Genomic DNA, 21,742 nt, shown 5'->3' with positions numbered 1-21,742 from the left:
TTTCTCATTTTCAATGCTTGCTTCATAAATAATAATAAATAAAGAAATAAAGAGATGTACTATAGGTTATGATAGAAAAAATATATATTTACAAACTATAAAAAATAATTTGTTCAAACCCAAATAAAATATTTCTAAACAAAGCCCTCTCATAAAATGTTTATATTATTACAAATAACTTTTATCCAATTGTGAATAAACACTACTTAATTATATCATCTCTATTGTCTCTAAATTATTTTCTTTAACCACATCCTTTCTAAAATTCATTCCCCACTTAATCAAACCCTCAAAATAATCATATAAACTAAGCACCACATACATCCCAATCCCACCTACTAAACCATTCGATATCGAAAAAGTCAACGGCATCAAAGTCATCGTCACAAAAGCCGGAACCGCCTCCCTTATATTCTCCCAATCAATATCTTTCACGACTCCTATCATCAAAATCCCAACAATAACCAACGAAGGCCCAACCGCCCAAGCCGGCACACTCGAAAACAATGGTATGAAAAACATTGACACAAAAAAATAAACCCCCACAAAAACAGCAGTTAAACCAGTCCTACCTCCCTCTCGAATCCCGCTCGACGACTCAACATAAGTCGCGATTGGCGAAACCCCCAAAGCGGACCCCACCACGGTGGCCCCCGCATCCACCATATACGCAAAATATTCGCCTTCAAAACTCCCATCTTCTTTTACAAGACCTGCGATCCCCGCCATTGTGTATAGAGTGCTCGTGGTGCCTAAAACGTCGACGTATAGCAAAGTCACGATAGCCACCCAAACACGACTCGTGTTAAAATTTGAGAAGCTTATCGCACCTGCGGTTGACTTTATCATTTTGAAATCCACAATCTTTTGAAAGTATTTGTAGTTCGAATCCCCAACTTGTGTGTTTGGAAAATACGTAAAGGAGGTGTCACGAAACCACGATGTTATTGTCACAAATAAAATACCATATATCATACTACCTTTAACGTTCTTGATTAACCCATGACAAATTATGACGAACCCGAATACTCCTAACCAGAACGTCGGGCTCGTCATCACGCCACTGGTACATATACCCGTGGCGGGATCTTTACTCGTACATGCCGCAATAGAAACCAACGTGGCCCGGTTGGGTCCCACAAGACCAACACCTTGACTCGATTGTAGGCCCACAAACGCAATAAAAAGCCCGATCCCCGCCGCACTAGCTAACCGAATATTTTTAGGTATTACACGAGCCAATTTGGAGCGGAGACCGAACACCGCGATAAGGAGAAACACCGAACCCTCCACTAATACGATCGCCATCGATGTTTTATAAGAGATGGGTCCGGACCCATGAAAACCGACGAGATTATAAGTTAAGTAAGCATTCTGACCCATGCCCGGAGCTAGACCTAGAGGTAAATTTGCGAAAATTCCCATGGAAATAGACCCGATCATTGAGGATAAAGCGGTTGCGACAATGAGATCGGTTTTGACTTTTGAGAGGCAGTTTTGGTAACCTGGATTAGGTTCCATGGTGCATTGGGGACTGGCCGGAGGAGAGCAGTCGGAGACGGAGCATGGGCCGCCGGAGTCGGTTAAGATGGTGGCGTTGACGGTTATGATGTAAGCCATGGTGAGGAATGTGGCGGTTGCAGCTCTTAGTTCTTGGGTGAAACATGTTTTTCTTTCTTGTAATTTGAAGAATTTGCCAATCTTGTTGTTTGATACTGTTTCATTCAATCTTTTCAACATTTTCTTCCATGAATCTGCCATATTTGAACATAAATCTCCAAATTCTCTCTAAAAACATGTCACATGTTTGATTTAAAGTAAGAATTTATGGGCACATGTCACATGTTTAAGATTATACTTTCTTCCCATTTAAACTATTTAAATAAGTTTGAAATTATATATTTTGAATATTATATTGTATTAACTTATAAAAACAAATTGTAACATGTTCATGACTATGACTTTGGGATCATGATAATTTTTTATTTTAATAATAACAAAATTTTGTAAATTAATTAATTCATAATAACAAAGTAAAAAGGATTATACTAAATTGATTAATTTCAAAATATATAGTAATTGCATGTGTTTTAATACCAAAAAAAAGTCAATAGTCCTAGCTTCAAATGATGGAACTATTATATCTACTTATTGTATAATTAAGATATTAAATATTTTAGATATATATTCTTAAAAAATGCTTAAATTGAAGGAAAAGTTACAAAAATAAATAGTAAACTTTCTGAAATTAGAAAATGCAACTAGTTAAGATAACTTATTTATTTATTGAATGATCTTTTTGATGATTTTGATGATTAGTTTTTTATAATTTAAATGTATTGATTAATCAAAGAAAATCTCTTGAAGGTTCGTTGACTATTTGATTCGAGGGAGGTAGAATATGGAAGAAACAACGTGCATAATGGGTATTGATTACACAATATCTATTTTTAATTGAAAAATGAACTAAAATAATTTATAATATTTAAAAAATATATAAATAACTATTTCAAGAATTAGAGTTGCAAAGGATATGGAAAAAAAAATTGGAGTGAAAATGCTAATATAAAGAAAAAATTATGGATAAAACAAGTGTATTAATGTGATTTTTTTTTTGATTTTTTTTAAAATTAAAAAAATAAATAATGAATTAAATTGACAAAAAAATATAAAATTAAGGGATTACATTGCATTGTTATAGAAAAAATATATATTTCCGGGTTGGGCTGAAGTGCAGCCGAGTATAAGAATGGCGATGTACCTGTATGTCGATACCCATGAGTACCCGATAGTCGGGGTCGGGGATGAAGAGCATACGAAACATTTTACTCGATACCCGATTATATTAATATAAAAATAATATTTTTTTATTAAAAATTAATATGACCTTTCAAAAATACCTTATCATTACAAATATCTTTATAAGGGAAATTTGATGGAATAACCCTCATAAGAGGGGAATTTCCACTTTTAACATGTGATTAATAAGTTTATCATTTTTGACCTTTTGCCAAGGCAAAAGGTCATTTTTACCCTTTATTAAAAAAAAAAAAAAAAAAAATTTAATTCAGTAGTGCGCATTTCAGTTACTGAAATGTCACTATCTTCACCCATTTCCCTCCTCTCCACCAACCGTCCTTTCCCCGTCCTTCCTTCATCATCATCAACGCTTCCTTCATCAAGGTTCTTCATCATCAAGCTTCCTTCATCATCAAGCTTCCTTCATCATCAACGGATCCTTCCTTCATCATCGACGATCGTCTTCAACATTCAGGTTAGACGTTCGTCCTTTTAGGGTTTTGTTGTTTAGAGTCTAGGATGTAGGTTAGGTCATGGAATAATGTTTTTAGAGCTTGGCTGATTTGTTTTACAGTGAAATATACATCCGACGAAGGTGACGAAGGCGACAGTGCATCTGTCGCAGACGACAGTGCATCTGTCGCAGGCGGGAAATGCATCTGTCGCAGGCGACAGTTCATCTGTCACATACGACAGATGCATTTCCCGCCTGCGACAGATGCACTGTCGTCTGCGACAGATGCACTGTCGCCTGCGACAGATGCATTTTCCTCCTTGCATTTTCCTCCCTGCATTTTCCTCCTTGCAATTATCACTGACTGGTCACTGTCACTGACTTCTTTGAATTTTTTTCAATTGCAGATCACATGAATGTTGGTGTTTTTCTACTCTTTGATGGAGACTGGAAAACTGATGATTGTGGGGTTAGTTCTTTTGTCTCAAGTTCGTGTCGTGGTGTGAATGTACCCCGAAATGCTACATATGAAGAGTTACCTTCAATTGTCTATAATGCTACATGTGTGGACAAACTAAGATATGACTTAGTGTTCAAGGTAAAGTATAATATGCTAATGATCAATTCTCCTCCTGCAACAATCATTGGAGATAGCGATGTGGCGTTCTATTTACAAGAACTCTCGTCTTCACTGCCCAATCATCGCGCCCCGCTATGTGTCTCCTTAGTAGAGAAGTCAATACCTTCAACTCAACAAAGTGAAAGACCAGAAAATGACATATTTGAGCAGCAAGATATCTTACCAAGGCATCGAGATGTGTTTGAGCAGCAAGATGTATTCCCAAGTCAACAAGATGTATTCCCAAGGCAACAAGATGTATCTGAGCAGCAGGATGTGTTTGAGCAGCAAGATGTATTCCCAAGTCAACAAGATGTATTCCTAAGGCAACAAGATGTATCTGAGCATGTGTTTGAGCAGCAGGATGTGTTTGAGCAGCGAGATATATTTGAGCAGCAAGATGTTTTTGAGCAGAGAGATGTATGTGAGGAGCAAAATGTTTTTGAGCCGGAAAATGTCTTCCCAAGTCAACCAAGCACTTCCCATGTTAGGAATACATTCAGCCATACTGAGGGAACCAAGCACTACTTCTCATATGAACCACTCGAGATCGAAACTCCTGCTCCATTAATTGAAAATTCATTGGAAGTGGGTACGTTCTTTGATAACAAAAAAGAAATACAATTGAGGTTGCATAGACATGCGATGTCTAATCACTTTGTCCTTAAAGTGGTGAAGTCAACAAAAAATCTTTGGTTTGTAAAATGCATGGCTGAGAACTGCAAATGGAAATTGCGTGCTATGAAAGGAAAATTCTCGGAGATGTTTGAGATCAGAAAATTTGTAAAAGAACACACATGCTCAATTTTGACGAGACAAGACAATGTGAGGCAAGCACCATCATGGGTAATTGCGGAGTGTATCAAACGTAAATACATGGACCATCACCATGACCACATGCCTAAAAAAATAATGGAAGACATGCATACAAGTTATGGGTTAACTTTGACATATAATAAAGCTTGGAGGTCAAGGGAAAAGGCCTTAATGGCGGTGCGAGGAACTGTGGAGGATTCCTATGGTGAATTGCCATCCTACCTGTTCATGTTGCAGAAGAAGAACCCAGGTACCATAACTGACATTCAGACGGATGAGGAAGGACACTTCAGGTATATGTTCATGTCTTTAGGAGTTTCAATTAGGGGTTTCATAGGATGTTGTCGTCCTGTATTGTGCATCGATGCCAGCTTCCTTAAGCATAAAGTTGGAGGTCAACTACTGGTTGCGATAGCATTGGATGCGAACGAGCAACTATATCCCGTTGCTTTTGGTGTCGTTGATTCAGAGAATAATAACTCTTGGACATATTTCATGCAACAACTAAGGTTGGCAATTAGATCAGTCCCGGATCTCGTCTTCATATCCGATAGACACCCAAGTATTGCCAACGCCTTGTCCGCGGTTTTTCCAGAAGCACATCACGGTGCATGCACATACCACATCAAAATGAATATAATGGCCAAATTTAAAACTGATAACTGTCATGTTGAGTTTGATTTGGCTTCTCGTGCATACACCGAGACCACGTTTCAGAAGCATTTTGACAAGATCAGAACTAAAGACCCTAGGATTGCTCAATATTTGGAACAAATTGGAGTGGAGAGATGGAGTCGTGCTTTTTTCCCCGGTTCGCGATACAATCAAATGACAAGTAATTACGCTGAGAGTTTTAATAGTCAGTGCAGAGAAGCTAGGAAATATCCCATAACAACATTAGCTGACTATTTAAGATTCACAATACAAGATTGGTTTTATCATAGAAGAGAAAAATCATCCAACCACAACGAACATTTATCTCCATATTATGAAAAGTTATTACGTGAGGAAGGTGAAAATGCTAGATTCTACAGCGTTTATCCACTTAATCGATTTCAGTTTCATGTGCATGACGGTGAATTTGATTTTCAAGTTGACTTCAAGGGTCGAACATGTACTTGTAGGGTATTTGATGTATCCGGTCTTCCTTGTACGCATGCCCTGGCTGCTGCCCGTTTCCGGAAATCGGTTCCATATGAGTTGTGCGCAAGGTTAGAGAATTTTTGTTCCATAAGTTATGTTCAATTTATGTTGTGTTGAATATATGTTATGTTGAATTTATGTTATCACTGTATAATTTTTCAGGTTTTACTCAACTGAATCGTGGTGCATGGCTTATGCGGAGACATGTTATCCAGTTTTTCAACATAATGAAGCTTGGGACATTCCCGAACATATCAAGAAACGAGTCTGCCTAAAACCCCCCGTGAAGATTAAGAAAGGACGACCAACAACAAAACGTAGATCATCACAAGGTGAGGTTCGTAAAAAACGGAGACGGTGCGGCTCATGTGGCGGTCTAGGTCATAACAGAGCAACATGCTCGGCAGTGATGCCTGCACCATCTACTGCAAGACCTTCACAATCAAGTGCCCAATCTACACAACCTTCACAATCAAGTGCCCAATCTTTGGCATGAAACTGTTTTAGGGTTTTGATCAAACCGTTTTTGTATGTACATCAAACTGTTTTAGGGTTTTGATCAAACTGTTTTTGGGGTAGGGTTTTGATCATCTGTTTTTGGGGTAGGGTTTTGATCATCTTCATATTTCATCTGTTTAAGTGTTGTCATCTGTTGTGTTGTCAAAGGGAAATAGCAGGATTGATTTCAGGAATGCAGGAATGCATCTGTCACAGGACAAATAGAAGTAGCAGGAATGCATCTGTCGCAGGCGACAGTGCATCTGTCGCAGACGACGATGCATCTGTCGCATGCGCCAGATGCATTTCCCGCCTGCGACAGATGCACTGTCGCCTGCGACAGATGCATTTTCTCCGCATATGTTTTGTGCTTAATTATATATATATATATACTATATTATATTTGAATTCAAAATAGCAAACTAAATTACATTCAAAAATAAATACATAAGGTTTACATTCAAAAATATACATAGCTAAATTATGTCCATTTTCTATGGGTCTATTATATGGTGGAACAACCTAACTGCCCATTTTTGTCTCCAAAAAACAATGTTCTCTGATGTCACAGCTGATATATATCCAATTTTGCAGTAAGGTACTCCAAATACATGATTGTAAAAAGACCACAGTCTCCACTCTTCGTGCACTTGGGGACTCTTGGGTGTGGTATTACAACATATGACATTCCTTCCAAACTGAACTTAGGATACTTGATCCTGTCAAACTCGGTCGTTCCAAATAGAAAGAGATATGGAATCATTTCACATAGTGGTTTCATGAACTTGTCATAGTGATTATTTTTGATAAATCCTTGTTCGCAGTCATAAACATTGATGCACCAATCTTGTAGTTGCACCTCACAAAGGACCCAATGCTTCATATTAAGATTCATAGGGAAATATATCTTATCTACAATCATCCAAGAAGTCATCAATTTTTCTTCATCACCCCTGAAATATTCCATCAAGTCATCGTCGAATGTGTATGTTTGTGGATTTTTGGAGAACTTTGAATAACGTAACGACAACCTCGTAGAGACATTACAGTCACATATTGAGAAATCCATCGGTTGATAAGTCTTGGGAAAATTGACAACTCTTTTTTTAAGAATGTAACATGATGCATCTATCTCCTGCGACAGATTCGAGAAAATGAAGTAAGCACAGAGCATCGAATGAATTAAGCACAGAACATGAAGAGAAATAGCAGGAAATGCATCTGTCGCAGGCGACAGTGCATCTGTCGCAGACGACGATGCATCTGTCGCATGCGCCAGATGCATTTCCCGCATGCGACAGATGCACTGTCGCCTGCGACAGATGCACTTCCTGCTATTTCTCTTTAACCTGCTGTTAATACAATACCCAAAAAACAGTTTCAACAACAAAAACTTACCTGATCATGTAGCCAATTCTGAGGCCTCAACATTCTGTTAAACAATTCTCGACCAGCATGGAAAAGAACCAGATTTATCTTGTCATCATCCTCCAGCTTCATCCATTGTTTCAAATCATCCAACAGTTCACTATCATAATCTAAAAGAGGATTTACAGTTACTGGATCAATGAGTTTAAAGGATTTTCCATTAGGATCTGTATAGTTCCCCAATTGTGTGGACCTCTTCTTTCTCCGAAAACTCTGTCCCTGAAATCTTGTTGGAGTCAATACCAATACATCATCATCCTTCTTCTTTCCCAACTCAGCCTCTTCATCATTCTTCTTTCCCATGTCATCCTCTTCATCATTCTTCTTTCCCATGTCAGCCTCTTCATTCATCTTCCTTTTTTGCCCAACCTATTTTTGGCCAAAACTACCTTCCTCTTCTTCTTCGTGGCCAATTCTTTCTTTCCCAACTCAGCATTCTTATCAACAACAGCTGCAGCCTCTTCATCTTTGTTTTCATTCTGCTCGGCTTCTTTGTTGATCTCCAAACCATCAACAACCTCTTCATCAACAGCCTCTTCAACTTTGTTTTCATTCTGCTCGGCTTCATTGTTGATCTCCAAACCATCAACAGCCTCTTCATCAACAGCCTCTTCAACTTTGTTTTCAGCCTCTTCAACTTTGTTTTCAGCCTCTTCAACTTTGTTTTCATTCTGCTCGGCTTCATTGTTGATCTCCAAACCATCAACAACCTCTTCATCAACAGCCTCTTCAACTTTGTTTTCAGCCTCTTCAACTTTGTTTTCATTCTGCTCGGCTTCATTGTTGATCTCCAAACCATCAACAGCCTCTTCATCATCAATTTCAACAACAGCAGTTTCAACAGCTTCTTTGTTCATCTCTAAACCATCAACAGTAGAAGCATCCTTGTTTTGATCATCATCAACAACAGCTTCTTTGTTGATCTCCAAACCATCAACAGCAGAAGAATCTTTGTCATCATCAACAACAGCAGCATTGTTTATCATCTCCAAACCATCAACAACAGCATCCTCCAACCCAACATCATCATTGGTTATCATCTCCAAACCATCAACAACAGCATCCTCCAACCCAACATCATTCATATCAGCAGCATCTTCTTTTTCATTCGGCAGATCATCAACATCATCATTCTCATCAGCAACATCTTTGTTGATTTCCAAATCCTTCTCCACATCATTCATATCAGTAGCAGCAACAGCATCCTCCAACCCAACATCATTCATATCAGCAACAGAAACATCATTCTTTTGTTGTTTTATTTCATCCAATAATTGGATTATGTGTTTGAACATAACCCGTTGATCCTCTTTCATTACCTTCATTTCAGTTTTCAGCTCCTTCACATCCCTTGTCAACTCCTTCACATCCTTTGTAAGCTCATCAAACTTGTCATCATTCTGGGCTTTAGTCACCGGATTGTCAAACTTGTCTTGCCTAGTAGGAGAACTGTCTTCTTTCTTTTGAGGACTCGTTGCTGAAGGGACATGGGTTGATTCACGAGTAGTAGACCGAGAGCTGTCTTCGCTAGATTCATCACTAGACTCGATCATCTTAATTGCTGTCCTTTTAATTGTTCTCCTCTTGGGCGTTTGTTTGGGAATACCATCTTCATTCTTTCTTTTCCTACCATCCACCTCAAATAAATCATCATAAATGTAATCTCCCATTTCTTCAAAGTCATCCCCACAGTAGTTCCTCTTCTCTTCCTCAGACTCATGAATCTTGTTAAAGACATTGCATTTGAAAAGGGCATTGAATACCTCTTGGCTAGTGTTGGTGTTGCTTCTGGAGGCTGTAAAAAGTAATATCCTTGGGCATGTATGTTTTTCCTCGATCATATCCGCAAATTTGGGGACAAATGTAGACACAACCAAATATGTCCAAACTTGGAAGGCTATGGCGAAGCCACTAATAGTATAAGCAACATCACAGTTCCCCTTGCAAGTTTCCTTCTTCTCCACATATAGCTGCCGAAGATGTTTCATGTCCTTGTCAATACCCTTCAAAGTTGAATTGAATGACACCTTTCCCCATGGAAATTGAAGGAACATTTCCATATCCTCCACCATGCTGAAGATCTTCAAACATACCCTCTTCCTATTATCAGATCCAAAGAGACACTGGTAGATAAGGTTGATGAGCCCAAGCTTCCATGCATCTTCCTTCTCAGAGCAGTTGAGGAAAACACTTTGAACTTCTGTCACTTTAACAACTGTTTTGCCACCAAAGTATTTATGGACTAGGGTGGACATTCTTCAGCGTTCCAGTTTTCAATGACAGGAAATCTTCCAAAATTTAGGCCTGTTACCAAGGCATATTCCTTCATGCCCCAGTAAAGCTGCTGACCATTGACTAAGAAACTTATTCCCTTCGAATTGGAGCTGCTTTTCCTGATCAACATCTGGTGGATTATTGTTCCTGAGAAAATGACAGTCGGGGCTTTCAATAGATACTGAAATTGACTCTTCATAGCCCTTTCCATAAGACCAAAGTGATTAAACTTGTCCTTGGTCTTTAACAAGCAGGTGCAAGTAGATTTCCATGAAACACGTCGAGGAAAGTTCTCAATTACAGTTTTGTTTTTGCATTTGGTTGGTGCCATCTGCAAAAAATCAATAAGTCAAAATAATGAAAGTAAATACCACTAATTTAAAGGAAATATGACATTTTTTGTAGGCGACAGTGCATCTGTCGCAGACGACAGTGCATCTGTCGCAGACGACAGTGCATCTGTCGCAGGCGAATAGTATATTCTGCGACAGATGCACTGTCGTCTGCGACAGATGCACTGTCGTCTGCGACAGATGCACTGTCGTCTGCGACAGATGCACTGTCGCCTGCGAAAATGCATCGTCGCCATCGACAATAAACCCAAAACCCTGCAACAGCCTTCGACAGAAGCATTTTAAACCCAAAACTAAACCTAAACAATAAACACTACCTAAACCTAAACACATACCTAAACCTAAACAATACCCTAAACCATTCCTCCATTATAGCATGCATGGATATAAAACGGAGAACTAGGATAGAAACGGATAGAAACGGGGAAGATAAACTCACCTTCGACGTTCTGGAGTTGAGATTCTCGTCGGGGGCTCTTGTTTGTCGTCGGAGCTCGTCGGGGTTCGAGGGAGGGTTCGAGGGAGAGGACGTCGTCGATGTTTCGGGGGCTCTTCGGCGTCGTCGTCGTCTTCGGGGTTGATCAGTCGTCTTCGGGAAGTTGGAAACGAGAGAGAGGGAGTGAAAGGAGAACTGGGGAAAGGAAGACGGGGGAGAATGAAAATCAATTTTTTTTTTTTTTTAATAAAGGGTAAAACTGACCTTTTGCCTTGGCAAAAGGTCAAAAATGATAAACTTATTAATCACCTGTTAAAAGTGGAAATTCCCCTCTTATGAGGGTTATTCCATCAAATTTCCCCTTTATAAATACAACATTTATTTTACTCTTATTCACACCTTATTAAAACTTTATATTTTTTATATTCTCAAAAAAGTTATTTCTCTCTTCATTTTCAGATTTTTTAATAACAAAATATTATTTATTTCTTTTCAATCTTTCATTTAACTTTTCTTCACTTTAGAGTTGGGCATAGTACATTAACATTCGTATTCGACACAGATAAGTCGTGTTAGAATCTTAATCGTATCGTGTTGTGTCGTGTCTCAATCTTATCTGTATTGTATCATGATTTAACCCACTCAAAATATTATGATTCACGAACTTTTTCGTGTCGTGTTATTAGTGTCTACGAGTTTATTCGTATTTAAATTCGTGTTTCGTGTTATTCCCACTAAATTTTGTCATCGTGTTAACACAATCGTGTTAACACAATCGTGTCTTGACCCACTCATGTTAATTAATTATTTATATATATTAAATTATATTGTTAGTAAAAATTATAAATTATGATTATTAATTTATTTTAGTTTAGAAAATTTAAATTAATTTAATAAATTTAATACATTAAATTTATTTAAAAAGTTATTTAATAGGTTAAATGTGTAAATATAAATTTTAACATATAGTTTCATAAATAATAATTTGAATGTCAATTACTTAAAATGTGTTTTAAAATATACGAATAATTATTCAAATAAAATTAGTTAAATTTGTTTTTATAAAGTTATTAGTTTATTTAAAAATATATATACTAAGTTAGTTAAATATGATAAATATAAAATTTTATAATTTTTTAAATATTATGTAAGAATTTATGATATTTATTATTATAATTAAAAGTACGGGAGATTTTGTACTATAAAATAATGTTTCTTTTTTAAAATATTTTATTATTTTTAAAATTTTAGAGTAGTTTAAATTTTTTTTAAGATAATTTAGTGATATACAAATATTAATCAATTATGAAAAATTATTAGAATTGATATATTATTAATATTTTATTTAATATAATTAAAAGTAGTTTGAGATTTTTTAAATTAATATATATTTTACTATTGTCTTTTTTTGAATTAATATTAATTTTATAAATTATATTTTTATTTAATTAATAAAATTAATTTAATCTTTTTATTTTATAAATTATTAATTTTTGTTAGGTAAATTTCTTATAAACATGTAAATTTTTTGAGTGATTTAAATTTTTTAAAATGATATGATGGCAAACAATTAAATATGTGATCAATTATTAGGAGATTAAGAGACGTGACAATTTGATAATATTAATGTAAAAGTGGGTAGTTAGAGTAAGAAAATAGGAAAAGTGGGTAGAAATTATACATATATATTATTATATTAATAAATTAAAATTATTATCATAATTTTATTATTTAATATATTAACAATAATTTAAATTAAAAAATTAATAAGTAATTAATAAAATTAATATCGAAAGAGAATTATTAATAGACTCACATTTTTATTCATATAATTCATTTATTTATATTTATATTTTATTTTGATTTATATTATTTAAATTAATATTTTTATGTGTTTTAGTATGTTTAATTTTAATTATAAATATTCCATTTATGAAATCAAATAATTTATTAATTGAATAAAAATGTAATAGGTTTAGAGAAGGTTAATGTGAGTAGCTTTATGTCATGTGATTAATTGTGTTTATGTAGTTTTGTGTATATACTCGTGCTCGTGTCGTGTCTATACTTGTGTTGTGACGTCTATACTTGTGTTGTGTCCGCATCGACTCGTATCCGTGTTACGATCGTATAAACTCATAATCGTATCGTGATCGTGTTATCTTGTGCTTGTATCGTGTTAACCCAAGACCCGAGTGAGATATTATTATATCGTGTCGTTCCGTAAAAATATCGCGTTGGATCTTGTCGGTTGGTATTTATTCAACCCATTGTCCAGCTCTAGTCGTAGCCTATAGGGAGGTTGTCCTCTTCTCCAAAGGTAAAAATTTCCCTTTTTTTCCTCTTATATTGTGATCATCACGACGCGAGAATAGGCTTAGATGTTGGCACTGTGATATGCCAGTCTATTTCGGGATCTTCGTCTAGATCAATCTAATTATTTTTGCCTTTCTCATCCCATTAATTTTCCTTTTAGTTTTTACACGACTCTCCTGTAAATGTTTCATTCTCCCTCTTCACGTGGTATATCCGAGAAATTGTCATCGTTTTTTTTAGGTCACCCATAATTTTAAATTTTTCCAAAAAGGCTTCAATAAGATCTTGAAAAAGTAAACTTAGACTCCCAAAACCAAGTTTTAACAGTTGGGCTTAAATATAAAAGAAATTGGTGCAATAATGTTGGTCCGCTTAGCTTTTATGGGACATAATTCTAAAGAAATTATGTAAGTGGTGCTTGGCACTGTTAGGTTGACAATAGAGACTAATAATTGAAGTTTGGAAATCCGAAAGGTAATCTACATCGCACATCTTCGTATATTTCTTTTTCTAAATTTCTAATTGGGGAAGAAAACAAAGTTGGACATCATGCATAAACGTTCGTATTCGACTCGGACAAATCGTGTTAGACTCTTAATCGTGTCGTGTATCAATTTTATGCATATCGTATCGTGTCTTGATCCACTCAAAATATTATGATTCACGAACTCTTTCGTGTCGTGTTATGCATGTCCACGAGTTTATTCGTATCGTGCTAACTCGTGTTCAAATTCGTGTTTAGTGTTATTTTGACAAGATTTTGTTATCGTGTCAACACAACCGTGTCTTGACACACTCATGTTAATTAATTAATTATTTATATATATTAAATTATATTGTTAGTAAAAATTATAAAATATAGTTATTTATTTATTTTAATTTAATAAATTTAAATTAATTTATTAAATTAAATTTATTTAAAAAGTTATTTAATAGGTAAAATGTGTAAATATAAATTTTAACATATAGTTTCATAAATAATAATTTGAATGTCAATTATTTAAAATGTGTTTTAAAATTATGCAAATAATTATTTAAATTAAATTAGTTAAATTTGTTGTTATAAAGTTATTAATTTATTTAAAAAATAATAATATATTAAGTTAGTTAAATATGTTAAATGTGAAATTTTATAATTTTTAAAATATTATATAAGAATTTATACCTAATTATTTAATTAGGTATATGATATTTTTTATTATATATAATTAAAAGTAGTGGAGAAATTTTATGATAAAATATATATATATATTTTAAAATATTTTTTAAACTTTTAAAATTTCAAAGTATTTTTTTTAAATGATTTAATGATATACAAATATGTAATCAATTATTACTCAAGTAGTGGATACTATTTTTTTTAGAAAAAATTATTGAGATTGATATATTATTAATTTTTTATTTAATAAAATTAGAAATAGTTTGAGATTTTTTAGGTGATAATATACTTTTATAACTATTAACTGTATTTTTTTGAATTAATATTAATATTAATTTTATAAATTAAATTTTTATTTAATTAATAAAATTAATTTAATTTTTTTATTTTATAAATTATTTTTTTTATTAGGTAAAATTTTATTATTAACTTGTAGAATTTTGGAGTAATTTAAGATTTTTTAAAATGATACAATGTTAAAAATATGTAATCAAGAGATAAGAATATAATGTTAATGTAAAAGTGAGTAGTTTCAGTTAAAAAAAATAGGGAAAAAAAAAGTAGAAAAATGGATAAAATTATAAATATATATTACTATATTATTAAAATTAAAATTATTATCATATATTTATTATTTAATGTATTAATAATAATTAAAATTATAAATAATTAAAAAAAGTAATAAAAGTAATATTGAAGAAAAATATTAATAAACTCACAACTCTATTCATATTATTCATTTACTTTTATTTTTTTAATTTATATTATTTAAGTTAATATTTTATTTTAAAATTATATTTTAGTATGTTTAATTTTAATTATAAATATTAAATTTATGAAATTAAATAATTAAATAATTGAATAAAATTTTAATAGGTTTAGAGAAGGTTAATGTCAGTAACTTAGGTCATGTGACTAATTGTGTTTATGTCGTTTCATGTGTATACTTGTGCTCGTGTTGTGTCTATACTATTGTCGTGTCCGTGTCGACTCGTAACCGTGTTACGATCGTATAAACTCATAATCGTGTCGTCTCATACTTGTATCGTATCAACCTAAAAACCAAGTGAGATAATATCGTATTGTTTCGTACAAATATCGTGTTGGATTATGTCAGTTCGTATTTATCTAACCCAATGCCCAACTCTACTTCACTCTAATAACAACAATAGTTGTTATATTTTTTAAAATCTATAAAATAAAGGGCAAATTACCTGGGCGGCCCTCGAACTATCTCGATCGCTCACTTTTGGCCCTCAAATTAATTTTTGAAACAAATCGCCCCTTCAACTTTTATAAAGGTCATCAATGGCCCTTCCGTCAACTTTTTAGTTAAACTTAACGGTTTAAGTTTAAAATATTATTTTTTTATATATTATCTTTAAACTTATATTTTATATTTATATATATAATTATTAAATCGCTTATATATAATATTATATATATATTATTAAATTTTATATAATTATTAAATCTTTTATATAATAAATAAATAATATATATTATTTATTTTTATCAATATATATAATTTATATATATATATTATTTTTAACTAATTTATATATAATATTTATATAATATATATATTTTAAAATAATTTAAGTGTTAAAATTATTTTAGTAGTATTATTTTAATATAATAACACAACCATAATATTAAAAAAAAACTATATATTTTAAAAGTTAATGTACATTTTTTTATTTTATTTTTTTTTTTATTAATTTTTTTTTTTTTAAAGAATGACAAATTTATTTATAAAGTTAAATAAAGATGTCAAATTTATTTATTAAGTTGCAAAATTTTATTTATGTATATAAATTTGTCAAAAAGTGTCAAATTTATTAAACTTAACAGAAATCGTTAAGGTGTTAAAATTCATTCGGTTGTTTCCTCCAAACTGGTTCCACCCCTCTTTCATTTCATTCAATCCATCTGCATAAAAAGTCTACTGATATACGGCCTCTTTCATTTCATTTAACAAATATCCTTCTAATACTTTTAGTACTGATCTACGACCTCTTTCATTTCATTTAATAAATATCCTTCTAATACTTTGAGTACATATCCCCAATCACTTCTCAAAGTCTCTCTCATCTCCGCAGTTCTTATTCAGTTCATCTATTCATTGATGTTTTCTTCTACGACCATTTCGGCCAAACCCGTGAATCTGATTCAGACTCCGTTTCCAAATTAAAGAAAACAGTCTCTTTCTTTGCCAGCATGATTGAGATCCAAAACCCAATCGTTCGTGAAGCCATCGCGTCCGAGGCCATCCGACAACCCGATTCGAGAAAGTTTGTCGGGATCCTCGTCAATATGTTCTGTGTTTCTTTGGTTCATGTGAAAAAAAAGTTTGATGTTCCTAGTTATATCTAAATCCCTTGCGGCACCTCTTCCCTTAGTTTGATGGACTATATAAATTCCTTAAGAGACTAATAGGATAAAGATAATATGAATTTATGAGCATTGATGCCGTTCTAGATATTCGTTAAATGAAATGAAAGAGGCTGTAGACCAGTTTTAAAAGTTATTAAAAGTTTTAGCATGATCTTTATGCGGATGGATTGAATGAAATGGAAGAGGGTGGAACCAGTTTTGTGAGGGAGAAGAATTACAGAAATATTATTTTTATTTAAAGATAAGATCCGTTTGAAAAGATGATTTGATTATAAAGTTAATATATTTATCTACATGACTGACGTGGATATAACATGATAGAAACAATTGAAAAGAATTTTAACACTGTTAACAATTTCTGTTAAGTTCAATAAATTTTACACATTTTGACAAATTTATATATATAAATAAAAGAAAAAAAAAGACCATCCAATTCAGTTAAACGTATGAACTAATAAAAATTTATTTAAGCGTACATAATTTTAAAAATTGACTAATTTAGTCTTTATAAGTAATCATGGTTAATATATTTAATTAATTAGTTTATAAAAAATAATATATTCATTTGTCCACCCTTGTAATTTCCATTATATAATATGGGTTCAACTTATGGAAGAATAATTTGCACTATAAATAAAATTCTTTAAAAAAATATTATACAAGTAATTATTTAATAAAAATACTTGAACAAAATATGAAAATATTAGAGTATAAAACATAGAACTACTTTATATATTAAAATATTCAAGTATTAGTCCTTAAAAAGAGATCAACTAATTTTAAAATAATATAGAAATAAAAATAATTTTAATAATAAAAGAAATAAAAAAATAATTAAATAACAAAAAAAATAATAAAATGAGATAAATAAATTATTTAATTAATAAAAAATAAATAAAAGAGATAACTGAATTAATTAATTAATAAAAAAGGAAAGAGAAAAAATAAATATTAAAATTTTAAAAAATAATTAACCATAATTACTAAAAGAAACCTATGTCAATTTTTAATAATAAGTACACTCCTCTAACTTACTTAACTTACTTTTATTAGTTCAGGTCTAACTAAGCTTATTGTATAAGTACATACGTCTAAATAATTTATTTTTTAAAATAAATTTTACAACTTAATAAATAAATTTGACACCTTCACCCAACTTAATAAACACAAAAATTGACAGGAAATTTGGGGAGAGAATGACCAGAAAATTTGGGGAGATAATGACGTGTCAACACATTATTTAAAAATTATAAAAGATAAGGAGAGAAAAGAGAAAAATTTTATTAATTTTTCAGCCAATCAAATTGCTCAACCAATTTTTAAAATTCCCTACCCAATTTCCCTTCCCAAATCATTTCTATTTTTTTTTTCACCTTTACATTGGACCTGTTTGATTTCACTATCATGAACCTTATTTTGGGTGGGCCTGAAACTTCCGATCAGATGCTTCCAATGATGCATTTGACAAATACACAAAAGAAGTTAAACCGTTGGTTTCAAACGAACACTAGTTGATCGTAACGGTTCAAATCTATCTCAAACGTTTCATTTATTAAATACACTAATTAAAGCCTTAACATATTGTAATACAAAATTTATTTGCAATTTATCAGTTAAACTCAAATTCAAATTCGCCCATATTCTTAAACAATATTGTTTTCAACCAACCAAGGCCATTCTCCATACCTAAAATATTAAAAAGAAAACATAAGAATTACATTTTCCCTCCTTCCCTTCTCTTCAACAAATACTCAAACGAAGGCCGACTATAAGTTCCATTTATTACCATACCCGCAACCACCTTATACATCCCTTCGGTAAGATGAACTCCATCCCAATTCACATACTCATTCGGATTCTTACAAGTCGTCGACGCATTAGACCCACAAATTCCAAACAACTCAAAGTTATACGGACTTCCCCCTGACCCACAACACGCCTCAAAAAGTTCGCGAAAACCATATTTACCCGGATTCTTCATAACCTCATGGTACGCGCCCCAAAAGTCGGCATAAACAATGACCGCTTTAGGAAATTGTTGTCTCATTTTTTTTAACACGGTTTGGAGGACCTTGTTTTGTTCGTAATTATTCTTGTTTATACTCCCTACGCAACCGATATCATCCCTATCAACATCCGATGACAAATACATAGTTAAGGGGAGGCATCCGGTGGTTGGAAGGCCTTGGACCACGACATACTTTGCACCTTTTTTCAACAAGACCTTTAAGAACAAATTAGGTTATAAATAGTCATTGTGATAATTAGTTGCAATAATATATTTAAAATTATGTTGTAATTCTAATGTTTCAATATAAGTTGCAAGTTAGAATATGTAAACTCCAAAGATTAAAATCCTAAAGAAACTTCATAAAACATAATGGTACCTTTGGAAACTCTTTTTAAAATTAAATATGAGTAGTCTCACTAAGTCTATACTTGAAAGAAAAAAAAAATATCCATAAATTTTCTAATTAGAAACATCTTCTTTGATAAATATCTAATTGAGATCTTAATATATATTAAATTATGTATTATAACCTAACTTAACTAAACATATATTTAAAGTCATTCCTAAGATGAAGCAACCACAAGTTAAACTAATCAAGTCACTTAGAGCATTATATTATTATTTTAAATTAAATTTTTGACTTTTTAAAAAAAATATTTCTCCATCATATCACACTATATTATAAACATAAATAATTTAATACCTCACTTTACTTTTATTAAAACAATATTATAATAATTTATCTTAAAAAAATCTCAATAACCCATATTTTATAAAAAAAAAAAAATCCTTTTTCAATAAAGTTTAAAAAAATCCTAAAAAATCTAATTTGATATTGGGTTTTTATAGATTTTTTAGATTATACCCAATTTTTTTTTATAAATTCTCTTTATCAAATTACTCATTTAATCAATTCAAATATTAAAACCAAAATAACCATTTCCTCGTCAAACAAAGTTTTCTTTTTTTTTCAAAATCTTTAAAAAAATCCATAAAAAAATCAATTTGAACAAGCCCTAAATCTATATATAATACCTCATTTTTAATAAATAAAAAAATACCTGTAAAAATCCAGTGATACTCTTAATGGAAAGCTTCTGAATTGTACTACTCTTAACTGAAGATCCAATTGTATAAGCATGATCATTAGCTCCAATTTCACCAACCCAAAACAAAGCTTCTTCAATCTCAGAATCTTCTAGAACCTTCCCCTTCCGATCTTCCAAAAACTTCTCAAACCAAATAAGTTGAGTCCCAAGTGATTGAGGAGTAACATTTATACTCAAATTATTCCTCACAAAAAAACTATGCCGAATCGCAGTCGATCCCGCCACCGCAAAATTAACCCCATGCGATCTATCCGCTTTTGCGTCTCGATAAGGCGGCAGAAGCGGTAAAGAGAGATATTCCGCGACAAAATCAATCATTAAACGACCGTCCGAATAACGGTTTGTAGGGCGGTGGAAAAATGTCGTGCCGTATGGAAGACTCGAGACGTAATTGAAACCGCTTGGACCGGATGAGGAAACGGTGTTTCCTGTGTCGGTGTAGGAGTCACCGAAAGCATAGATTTTGCGAAAAGTGTTGCCGGAGGATGCGGCGGCGGCGACGGAGAAAGTGGTGGTTATGAGGAGGAGGACGGTGGTGAGGAATGGTGGGGAGTTAGACATTGTTGAGAATTGTGGGTTATTTGAATTTTTTTTGTGTACATATATAAAAGATTTTAGTGAAGAGAGTAATAAATTGAGATGAGATATATAGAATAGGTAGGTGGTTCATGGTTGTGGCTTTAATGAGTTTTTGTTTAATTTCCAACTAACTTATTAACCTAATAAATAAAATAAATATATATATTTTTTAATATTGTATAAAATATTATAATTATTTTTAATATAAAGAATTAACCCAACCATCATATTCATTAAAAACTTGTTTTAAGAACGTGCTTTTAACGAAATTTTTTTTTCTTTTTTCAACTAACTTTTGAACATAATAAATAAAATAAATTTTACCCGAGGTAATATGACGTCTTACCGTTGTGACACTCACATTTAAATTATTTTAAATATAAATTAAAATTTGACTTTTAATTTGAAAGAATCAAAATTTAACCTTTGAGATATGTTAATGAGATGAGGCAGGATTAAAAAATCAAATCCCAAAAAATCTTATTAATGACGTTGAGACTTGAGATGTGATTACAAATCACAACATTTATTGAAGCCTTAATGAGGAAAATATTTATGTAAAAAAATTAAATTGTTTATAAAATAATTTGAATTTGAATTTAAAAATAATTTATAATAGAATTCAAAAATAAATTAAAATAAAAGTCACACACAATTTAAACTTGTTTGGTAGTTGTTTTTCAAAAATAAATCTTGGTTTGTTTAAAGATAAAAATGGTGATTTTTAAAAAAATGAGTTTTTTTTTATAAAATATTTAAAAAGTATTACTATACAATAATAAAACAAAATTTTAATTTTATATTAAATAATTGATTGATGAAAGAATTAATAGAATAATATTTATTATGTATAAATAAAAAATAAAAAATAAAAAAATAAGAATCATACAAACATTCAATTCAGAGTTTGAGACAAAGTAATCGTTTTGAAGAGATTAGTTGATTGGATGTATTTATTTAATGTTCACTTTAAAGTATATAAAATATTTTATTTATTTAAATATAGAACTTTTAATTATAAAGTACATATATAGAGACAGACAGACAGAGCTTTAACTCTCCCTAACTTCCCACTATAATTTTTTTTAAAATATGATCATTTTTTTTTTTTGAATTATAATGATTTATTTTAGTATTTAAACACAAATATTTGAATGTTTTGACCCAATATTTACTTGTATCAAATTTGTTTTCTTTAATTTTTTTAATTTGAATAATACAAAATGTGGATTGGTTGTATTTATATTCTCTAATTGTATTATTTATACTTTTTTTTTTCAGTATTTGTTCATTTTTTATTAAAGAAGATGATATTCTTGGATCTATAGTTGTTGTTTTTTAATAAAATATT

The 21,742-nt window shown here is 31.7% G+C and overlaps 3 protein-coding genes across 3 annotated transcripts; all 3 read right to left on the bottom strand.

Moving 5' to 3' along the window:
- Positions 1-210: 210 nt before the first annotated feature.
- Positions 211-3,192, bottom strand: LOC124912902 (adenine/guanine permease AZG2). Its single transcript, XM_047453540.1, has 2 exons — positions 3,091-3,192; positions 211-1,788 (listed from the first exon to the last, which is right to left on the bottom strand). Exons 1-2 carry the CDS (start codon positions 3,190-3,192, stop codon positions 211-213), a joined length of 1,680 nt encoding a protein of 559 aa, XP_047309496.1.
- A 3,702-nt stretch (positions 3,193-6,894) lies between these two features.
- Positions 6,895-10,012, bottom strand: LOC124912881. The gene is made up of 6 exons (XM_047453521.1): positions 8,689-10,012; positions 8,561-8,616; positions 8,147-8,236; positions 7,728-7,976; positions 7,679-7,681; positions 6,895-7,464 (listed from the first exon to the last, which is right to left on the bottom strand). The coding sequence occupies exons 1-6, from the start codon at positions 10,010-10,012 to the stop codon at positions 6,895-6,897; spliced, it is 2,292 nt and encodes a 763-aa protein (XP_047309477.1).
- An 8,293-nt stretch (positions 10,013-18,305) lies between these two features.
- On the bottom strand, positions 18,306-20,408 carry LOC124918369 (GDSL esterase/lipase At3g48460-like). Its single transcript, XM_047458548.1, has 2 exons — positions 19,765-20,408; positions 18,306-18,916 (listed from the first exon to the last, which is right to left on the bottom strand). The coding sequence occupies exons 1-2, from the start codon at positions 20,371-20,373 to the stop codon at positions 18,407-18,409; spliced, it is 1,119 nt and encodes a 372-aa protein (XP_047314504.1). The 5' UTR covers positions 20,374-20,408; the 3' UTR covers positions 18,306-18,406.
- Between the last annotated feature and the right edge of the window lie 1,334 nt (positions 20,409-21,742).

Source organism: Impatiens glandulifera, chromosome 1 (genome assembly GCF_907164915.1).
Source record: "Impatiens glandulifera chromosome 1, dImpGla2.1, whole genome shotgun sequence".
NCBI lineage: Eukaryota > Viridiplantae > Streptophyta > Magnoliopsida > Ericales > Balsaminaceae > Impatiens > Impatiens glandulifera.
The sequence above is the reverse complement of the archived record's forward strand: the minus strand, read 5'-3'. Positions and strand labels throughout refer to the sequence as shown.